The sequence below is a fragment of the Montipora capricornis genome, chromosome 11, assembly GCF_036669925.1.
Source record: "Montipora capricornis isolate CH-2021 chromosome 11, ASM3666992v2, whole genome shotgun sequence".
Lineage (NCBI taxonomy): Eukaryota > Metazoa > Cnidaria > Anthozoa > Scleractinia > Acroporidae > Montipora > Montipora capricornis.
The window spans coordinates 29,087,950-29,097,949 of NC_090893.1; the positions used below are offsets into that span (position 1 = coordinate 29,087,950).

The following is a 10,000-nucleotide window of genomic DNA, read 5'->3' on the forward strand; positions in this document are numbered from 1 at the left end:
CGGATTTTCGTGAAAGTTCGAAAAGGTGAAGGGTCACTGGTACCCACCCCCAAACACTGGATACTTATGAAGTACCATTGTTTTGACCTGTTCCCTAAAATGAAACTTTTACTATATAGACACAGATGAAATGCACAGATTTCTCCAGTTACAAAAATGTGGTTTCTGCACTTTGTGTTAACACAGGTCCTTTTATGAGATTTCATCAATGCCTATTTAATAAAGACAATATCACATGGTCACTTTTAGATATTAAATGTATCTTCTCATGTTGAAAATAGATCTCTTACTCATTTGCTGGACTCACTCATATTTTATCTATTTTAACACTTAAAAATAAATTTAGGATCTGGGCGTGGTCATGACATAACAGCAACAGTAACATGGGGAAATCAAAAGATTGGCCTACTGGCTACCTACAGTTTCTAATAATCTGGGTAGTAGGGAGAGGAGAAAGCATCCTGTGATGAGCTGCACTGAGCACCGTAAAGGTCTGGGGATGCTTCCCTAGCTGATGGTGGTGGTAGGGTTGGGTGTTGGTCCAAAGGTGCAGGACCATAAGCATTACCGGAATTTCACCCTGACATCATAAGCTTCATCAACATCATTTCATGACCTCTGTTTGCTTCACCCCGTTCTCTTTGGAATGTGAGGAACATTTCGTCCGTTTTTTGCTCATCTTCAAACAAAGTTTTCACTTGCTCATCACTGTTTTTTTTCTTGAATAGCAGAACTTTCTCTGATGGTCTCAACCATATCACTCATGATAGCAGTTTGGGACTTAAGCGTTTTGAACTTATTCTTTCTTATGACAGTCTTCTTTTCACTCTTGACCTTTTTGTGTCTTAGGAGAATCATCATCTTGGTCATTCTGCTCTTCATCACTTTGCTTGGATTTAGCAATGCTGCTTTCATCATCATCATCTTCGTCCATTGATAACAATTTCTCATCCGAATCACTACATAACACATCTTAAGCCTTGCTGCTGAGGTCGACCATGTTATCACGGCATTCTGTAAATATGGGGTCTAAAACTGCAAACCAATCCGGTGTATTTGTGTCTTTAGCAGATCTAGAAATTAAAAAGGCCGCTTCGACTTCTTATTTTGGTGCACAGTCCTTTCCAGGTCTTAGTTGACAGCAGAGAGGTCAGCCAGGCGCAGAATGCCATTAACGAGATAACACAGTGGTCCTTGATCAATAAGTTTCAATTACATCCCAAGAAATGCAAAGGGCTTAGAATTTCCTTTTCACGTTCTCCAGCAATTCGCGAGCTAGTATCAATTAACGAAACCGCTATTATTGATCTTGTTAAGTCTGTGAAAATGGAATCAGCATGTAGATGCTAGCGTTAAAAAAGCGGCAAAGAGATTGTACTTCTTAATACAACTAAAGCGCGCTCATGTTCCAGCTAAGGATCTAGTCTGTTTTTATATTGCTTGCATTCAGTCAGTTTTATTATATGCCTGTCAAGTGTTTCACTATAGTCTACCTGAGTATCTTAGCTCAGCCTTAGAAAGAGTACAAAAGAGAGCCATGCGTATTATATATGGCTACGATGTGTCATACATTGATGCTCTTAAGACCGCAAATATTAATAGTTTATCGCAAAGAAGATCTGAATTGTGTCAGAGTTTTTTTCAACAAACCATTTCTAATCCTAACAATCAGTTATTTCACTTATTATCATTTAACACTAATCATCCTTCGGTAACCCTGCGTAAACCAAGGACCAAGGGTTTTTGCAACGCCCTTGTGTAAGACTAATAGGTTCAGTAATACCTTTATTAACACTAGCGCTAGGATTTATGACTCTAAATGAACTTTCTTTATTTATATAACGAATACCATTAGTCAATTCTCCATTTGGTACCTCATAGTTGTAACAAGAGTCCTAGATCTATCTTAATTTATCATAATAGTTAATATATTTTACTTACCGAATTGAATTTTTTAATTAAGTAATGTAAACCTTATCAATTCAGTTATAACTGCAATCTAAGGTGATAGTAAAGTATCTATCTATCTAAAGTATCTATCTATCTATCTATCTATCTATCTATCTATCTATCTATCTATCTATCTATCTATCTATCTATCTTCAATCATTTGAACTTGGATCTCATTTGGCGAATTGTGAAGGAGTAATCTTCGGCACCACTGTCCCTGGCACTGGACAGACCTTCTGCAACCCGTCTGTCCTTGAATTCCTCTCTAATTTGCGTGAAGATACTTTCATTTGCAGTTTTCTTTAAGGCTAGTGTTTCTAAAACATGCACTCAAGGTTTATCTCTATTTTCGACGGATGATAATACTTCTAAAAGGAAAGCTCCTTTTTCGACCATGATTTGTTTTTAGTTTCAGTCTTCCTTTTCTCCTTCTTCTTCTTGGGCGCCATTTTTGTTACCCGTAATTCGCTGCCCGCTCTCTAGTCCCAGTTTGTTTACCGCGCGAATTATTCAAATTCCGTCCAGTTCCCCGTCTTGAGCGTGAATTCAAGACGAGTCTCGCGTCTCGACGAAAAAATCGTCCTCGAAAAATCGTCTGTTTCGACAGAGAAATAAGACGGATAAATTCAGACGATTTCCCGTCAAAAATTCGTCTCGTCCCGGTTTTTCAGCTAAGACCAGTTTTCCGTCTCGGGCGAGTTTTCCCTCTCTAGTGTGAAAACGGCCAATCTCGCTGATAGCTAGTTGTGCTCACTTTGTCCAGTGGTGTCAGATCAGGAACCCTTCATGGGCTCCTGGTCAAATTCATTCCCAGAAATCAGAAATAAGAATTCCCAGATTTAATAATTCCCAGCAATAAGTCGCCGTAGTGATAACCTTTCTGTAAACTACGCGAAATGGGATAATTTCACGTTGTTGTTTTGTACAAGACGGCAAAGAAATGTACATATAATTAAAATGCACGTGCATAGCCATTGTTTTGCTTGTTAAGCCTTTTGTTTTGTCACGTTTTCAGTACCGTTTCCGTCGCAGTTTGCTTGAGGTCCCGATTAATCCTTCCACTGAGTGCTGGGTTCAGAACTACCAGAAATGAAGTGTAAAAGGGAACTTGGGTTCATATATACCGGGTTATGATCATGAATGTAAAGAATGACAAAACTTGCATAATTTTGAGAATGATAATTTAAATCCATGATTGTGAAAACTCTTTGAATTGAGTGATTTAATACCGAATACTCAGCAAACTGCCTTTATTCAAGGATTTTAACGGAATTTTTCGAAGCTGGCTACGCAATTACTTGTTCTCTTTAATATTGTGTCAATAATTTCGGTTAAGCAATAACTAAAGTGGGCTGATGAAGTCACTTACCTTCAGGCAGAGGGGGTGCTGTGGGTGGAGGAGGTTGAGTTCTGTTTTCCAAAGCTTCAACTCTCTTGAAAATTTCGTCGATAAGAGAGCAAGCTAAAGAGAAATGAAGGCTTCTTAACCTTTAAGAGGTAAACATGTTACTAAAATATTAATTAGGACTCTCTCCTAACGGACACGAATAACAAACGAAATTCCCGCTCGTTGTTTAAATCGCTTTAACCTAATTGGGCACTGAACCGTGCTGCTCTTATAAGACTATTGATAGGAAACTGTTGTACACCACAAGATCTTTCCTACGCACATCGGCGTTTAAGACTTGAAAATCGACTGAAGTAAAGTACAGACATTTCTCTCCTGCGAGATACTGGGATACTGCCAAGGGCACAGAAAACTCAATTGACGAAAAAAATTTTTTTCGTGCAACTTGTTTTGTTGCGAGACAACTTGTACAAAAAATTGCCTAGTGTAACAGCAGCTTAAGACCCACTTACGCACCTTTGCACTCGCCTAGTTTTGCTACTTGGTTCTCCAAGTTGCTCACTCTCTCCTGCAACCGCTTGAGTTTTCCTCTCTTTCCTGACAGGACAGGTTTACTTTCTTCCACCAAAATAAAAACCAACAACCAAGCCACAAGAAGCATTTTTATTCTCGAAGCCATTTCTGTGGAACAAGCGACACTCAAATTTAACTTCAAATTTGTCTTTTTAAATTACCAGAAATGAACCTGCCGCCATCAAAGTAAATTCTTGAAAAACGAAATATTTGCCCGGAAATAGTGTGTTTATGTTTTGTCCTGAGAAGTCTTGATTTTGTTAGGTTAATTGGTATAGACAGTGATGAATTGTAATTATTGCATGACAACAGCCTATAGGTGAGAGGGGATCATCGCCATGCAAATTGATAGTCCCTAGGCCTGGGCGTTTGGGACATGTGACTTCTACAGCGTCATTCATTCACCTCTGCAATTCATCCCGATTATAGTACAGGACTTTTTATGCTTCAAGGTAAGATTATCCTTTTTATTCCTTTTACTTCCCCTTTTTTTTTTTATCTTGACTCACTTAATGGCCTATACTCCATTATTTCTTGATCATTGCCACTCGATTAATGTTGTGCTTAATCGATCTTTCCTTGTATCACCACGCGTCACGTGTTCCCGAGCTTTGAGTCCTTTGTTATGGCTAATCTTAAAGCGCTTGTAATTGGGGATTCCTTTGTTAAGCGTTTGTTTCGGGATATTAGCGCGAATGTTGATGCTCGAATGAATTTGAAATTCGGCTTTGATGGTACTGTTTCTGTTCAATGGCACGGCGTGGGCGGCCGCTGTGCTGCGTCGCTTCGGTCACACGATCTTGGTATCATTGGGTCCAACGCTCCAGAGATTGTCATTTTGGAAATAGGAACCAATGACTTGTCTCATTTGCAACCTGAAGTAGTGGGCTCTGCGATAGACGACCTGGTCAACCTACTTTTCAGCAATTTTCATGTGCGCGTAATCGGCTGGTGTTATGTAATACCCTAATCCTAGCCTAGCCTAGACCTCACGAGTATAAAAGAAAATACACAACAAGACTTGGAACAATGATTACTTTGACATAAGTTTGTTAATAAGCAATCCTGTTGTTTTATGATAAGTATCAGCTTACTGTATGCAACTCATCCAGCCTATGCATTGAACCAGCAACTAAGGCCAAAAATAGCTCATACTTAGATGAAGAAGTTGCTCCACATAATTCTTTCCTTGGGCACTAAACCGTTTGTTATTTTTACGGATGCATTAATTGCAGTGGATGCGTATTTATAAAAGGTGGTTTAATCGGTTCTTCCTTTGTTCAGGAATGAAAATCGAATTTTTATTGTCAACTGGAATTATGTCTTGAGAAGTTTGTTTAAAGCACCTAAACGTTATTTAAGTGTTGGAGCGGATCTTGTTTGAGGTTCGTCCTTTCTTGGTTGCATTGCCGTATTTTGCCGATTCTTGTTCCAAGCTAACCGGGCGTGTTTCAATGAAATACATCAAAATGTGAATGATCTCGTTTTCAGAGATGAAGTGGAATAAAGTACTTCAGTAAAACTTTTCTTTGACCTTAAACTAAAAAAGTATTATTTTTATGGCTTCTAATTTTATCGTGATTCCTATTCGCTCGCTGAGGGTGTGCTTATTTTCTTTTAAACTCATGCAGTTAAAGAAAAATTCATTGCCAAACTGGTGAATTCCAAAGTAAATTTCACTCGAAAAATCGATATCGTACTCATGGCTTTGTGATATCGGTTTTCAGCGTAAAATTTACCGTGGAATTCACTAGTTAGGCAATGAATTTTTCTATAGAAGAAAACAAAGAAAATGATTTAATTAGTAAAGCAGCATCCGGAAACATCAAAACACAGACAATTCGAAACCTTTCATTTTCACTGACCCTACAAGCAGAAAGAGTAAATAACTAGGGAGCTCCACCTTTAGGCTTGGCTAAATATACATATTAAAATTAGTAATGGTGGACCATCAAATAGGAAAATTCCAGTTAAAATAAACAAGTGTCTTTCTGAAAGTAAGCCTTAAAACTTGGGTCACTTAATGTTGAGTTAACATAGTTTTGAAATCCAAAGGAAAAAAAAAGATTTGATTTTTTGATCATAATACCACTTTAAGGACACTGTCCGATATTATTGACTTGTTAGAGCCTTTACAGCGAGCGATAACTGAAGTCCTTATACCAGGTATTACGGACCACGCCATAACTGAAGCAGAGCGCGAACTCCTTGCGCTTCCTGTGCGCATGGGAGGGCTTGGGCTTATAGATCAGGCCAGAGCCTCACCCAAAGAATACGAGGCTTCAGTCAGGGTCACAGGTCCCCTAGTAAGGCAAATTGTGGAGCAAGTGCATCAGACACCAGATGCGTCAGAAATAAGAACACTGGAAATAAGCGCGCGTAAAAGAGAAGGATGAATGCATGGATGAGAGGCTAGAACGAGTGAAGACCTCTCTGCCAACAGGAACCAAGCGAGCTGCAGAGTTAGCCACGGAGACAGAAGCATCGAACTGGCTGACAGACGAGTAATTCCCATCAAAGACTTGAACTTCAATCTAAATAAGAGAGAATTCAGGGATGCGATCAAGTTGAGATACGACCTTGGAAATCACCGACACACCGAAAGTATGCGTGCAGAGGGACCAGGTCAACATAGACCATGCAGTGGTATGCCGACGTGGCGGGTTTATAATACAGCGTCATAATGAGCTTTGCGACTTGGAAGCAGAGATGTTGAGCATGGTATGCAATGATGTGGAAACAGAGCCGGTCCTTCAGGAAATCAATGTAGATACTTTGAACAGAGGTGCCAACAGAGCTTCTGATGCGCGTTTAGATATTAGCGACCGTGGCTTCTGGGAGAGACAGAGGACTGCAATCTTCGATGTCAGGGTTTGTCACCCTAATGCAGGTTCTTACAGAGATCTAGGCCCCAAGGAAATCTACAGGCAACACGAGAATAAAAAAAAAACCCAAAATTGGCAAGTAGGGTAGGGGAGGTGGAGCAAAGCACCTTCACGCCACTTGTTTTTACTACCACAGGCGGAATGGCCGAGGAATGTAAGAGATACCACAACAGATTAGCTGAACTACTCGCCATTAAGAAGGTAGAGGGCTACGCCAGCACCGAGTCTTCGCTAAGAGCAAAAGTATCCTTTGCTATTCTCAGCTCAGCCCTCCTCTGCCTTAGAGGTTCTTAGAGGTTCCAGGGGAAGAAGAAGAAATGTAGACCTTCAGGACACAGATATTAGAATCGAGAATGTGACCGTTAGAATTTCTTAGTTTTTCGTATTTTAATTTATTATTATTATTATTATTATTTTTAAATGACTGATATTATCTGCATATATTTTTTTAATAAGAGTGGTTTTTCTTTAAGAACCTTATCTTTATTTCCTTTTTATTTTTTAGTCAGAATGCGATTATGACATGAATCTTTTCTATGACAAATAAGAATATCATCGAAATTTTATGATATTTGTTTTTTTTTTCTTCAAAAATAAAATTGTGCTTGAAAACAGCTCTATTGTGCTTCATAATAGTCCCTTTTTTAATCGAAATGAATTGTTAATAGGTTGTAATCATTATTTCTTTTACTTCTAACTTGTAAATAGCAATTTGCTTGGAATATGTTAAGAAAGGGACTATGAAGAAAAAAAATATATTATTATTATTATTATTATTATTATTATTATTATTATTATTATTACATTGCCTATATTACATAGCGCGATTCAAGCTGCATATCATGTGCAAGACTCAGATTATAACACCTGTCTTTTTCAGGCGATCTGTTTGTTTGTATTTTTTGCTTGTTGTAGAGTCGGTGAAATCACAGAATCTAAAAATAGACAATCTATTTCTTTGTCTCAGGTTACTAAATTGTGTAATTCTGCACACAACGTAGAGGCCATTAGGATTAGTTTTTGAATTACGAACATTATGTGAATCAGCTGCCTTTTTCTGTAGTGGTGACCCGTCAGGGTGGTTTTTGCCCAGTTCAGTACCTCCTGGATTACCTCTTGAGGAGAGATCTCAGTGCAGCGCCACTTTTTCAGCTACCCAATGGCTCAGCGCTCCCTAGGGCATATTTCACTGATAACCTCACCAATGCCGTCGGGTATTGTGGTTTGGACCCATCCAGATATAAAGGCCATAGTTTTCGTATTGTAGCGGAATCTGCTGCCGCCGAGAAGAGAATGTCTGATGCGCAGATTAAGTCGATGCTTGGGACGTTGGAAGTCAAATGCTCTTGTGAGGTGTATCCGTAATCAGTCTACAAACAACTAATCTACGGTACATTATATTATACAGGGACAGGCAGGGGATGTCGCTTGCACATTATATAGTATTTCCTGTTTAAGTCAGATTAGCAAGGACAGCCGACTTTTTTTACAGAGGTTATATTGCATTGTTTGGCTTATCTCTCAAATTCCATCCGACTGAAGTGTTCATCATGTATTTGCCTTTATGTGTATAACAAATTTAAAAAACATACAGCAGGTTGTTAGGCGAGGAGACCTCAGGAAACCACCAGGCAGGGTTGATAAGCAAGGGCGGCTATTCACGGAACACTTCATGTCATTGGAAGTAATTAAAGCAGTTCAACTTGTCGGCAAGGGAAGCCGACTTTTTCACATTCGTTATTGCTTTTGTTTCGTCCGTCTTATCACCTACATTCGGTACGACTGAAGTGTTGCAGGGTTGATTCGCAAGCGCGGCAATCATGGAACATTTCAAGTCTACTGATTGATGTAATTCAGCAGTGGATTACATTGGTGGTTATTTGCTCAGGTAATTGTCATTCCGTTCTATGTGGTTAATCAATCTAATAGATGGGCAGCGGTTCCAGACAACCTATACTGTTTACATCCGTTTTGTGTTGTTCACATTCCTCTTCACGTCCAGTTTTTGTGCTGCTTTCCTTTGGGCGGGGTGGGCTTCATTAAATCATATTAATGAAGCTTTGTCGTGGTTCAGCCCCCCCCCCCCCCCCCTCCCCCTACCCTTTCCTTTACTGGGGCCAACTTATTCATTGCATCCGACAACAATTGTAAAATGGAGTTGTTTACCTCATTTTTTTGTCTTTCTATGTTAAAGCGGTTAGGGGCTACGGCCTCTGGCCAATCTACTCCAGGTGGCGAGTTGTAATGATTATTTTGGGGTATCCCAGTAAACGAGCTACAGGCTAAGCAGCATTACCGCTTGATATTTTTAAGGGTCTTACAATGAGAAAACACTAAAAGAGGATATTTTCTCAATCGACGTTTTCATTGACGTCACCGTCGTGACTGCTCGAAGTCCGTGCTATTTGAAAAGAGCCACCCATAGTTTGCTCTAGCTAGAAAACTGCGATCACTCAAAGCGATACACTCGACACAGCAAAAATATAGCGAGTGGCGTTAAAATTAAACCGACTTCATGGACGTTATATAGGTCTGCCACCCGAAATTAACCATTTATCAAAACAATTTTAGACCAAGTAAGCGATGCTCAATCTAGGCATGTAATGATGCAATGAATTCAGCCTACCGTGCAAAACCTCGGGTAAAGCTTTTTCTTTCGTTGTTACTAAAACCTGCAAAGAATGAATTCAAATGAGTGAGAAATACTTTTTTCTGTCTCTAGCAAGGACCAAGCAAAGTGAAAAGGTGGGAAAAGAAAAAAAGATTGAACTCAACCTAATTGATGTCAGTGCTGCTCATATAACATCGCCACCGGACTGGCAAAAATGTGGTATTGTTTCGTATCATAAGGGAAGAACAGCAAACATTCTGGTTTTCTATTGGCTTTTCACGACGCCGGGATTATTCTACGTGCCGGCCCCCCCTCAAAGTAACCTTGAACTATTTTTTCCCAGAATTATCAATTCGTCAATTCTCTTTTCGTTTAATGCAATCTTTGTCTCGAAGCTTTGGAATTCTGAAACAGTTTATAAAGGCGTTTTCCATTAATTTCTCTTCTCTTGGCCCTGTCTTAAATTCTGTTTAGGTACTTTTCAGATTCAGAACCTGGACAACGACGCTGCTTTCAGAAAAATTCCAGTTCTGCACGGGAGGCTAGTTGAAAGTGTGTCTTGTCTTATCTTCTTTCTTGTTTTGTCTGTTTTGCCCTGCTCAGAAAAATTGCACTTATATTTAATCTAATTTT

General features: G+C 39.3%; 1 protein-coding gene across 1 annotated transcript in view; it reads right to left on the reverse strand.

Moving 5' to 3' along the window:
* Positions 1-9,424, reverse strand: part of LOC138022784 (oncoprotein-induced transcript 3 protein-like) — an 11,280-nt gene extending 1,856 nt beyond the window's left edge. The window contains exons 1-3 of the mRNA XM_068869738.1: positions 9,383-9,424; positions 3,815-3,979; positions 3,320-3,412 (exon numbers count right to left, since the gene is read on the reverse strand). Coding sequence (XP_068725839.1) covers positions 3,320-3,412; positions 3,815-3,977 — 256 coding nt within the window. The 5' untranslated portion in view covers positions 3,978-3,979; positions 9,383-9,424. The remainder of the gene's footprint in view (positions 1-3,319; positions 3,413-3,814; positions 3,980-9,382) is intronic.
* Positions 9,425-10,000: the final 576 nt, after the last annotated feature.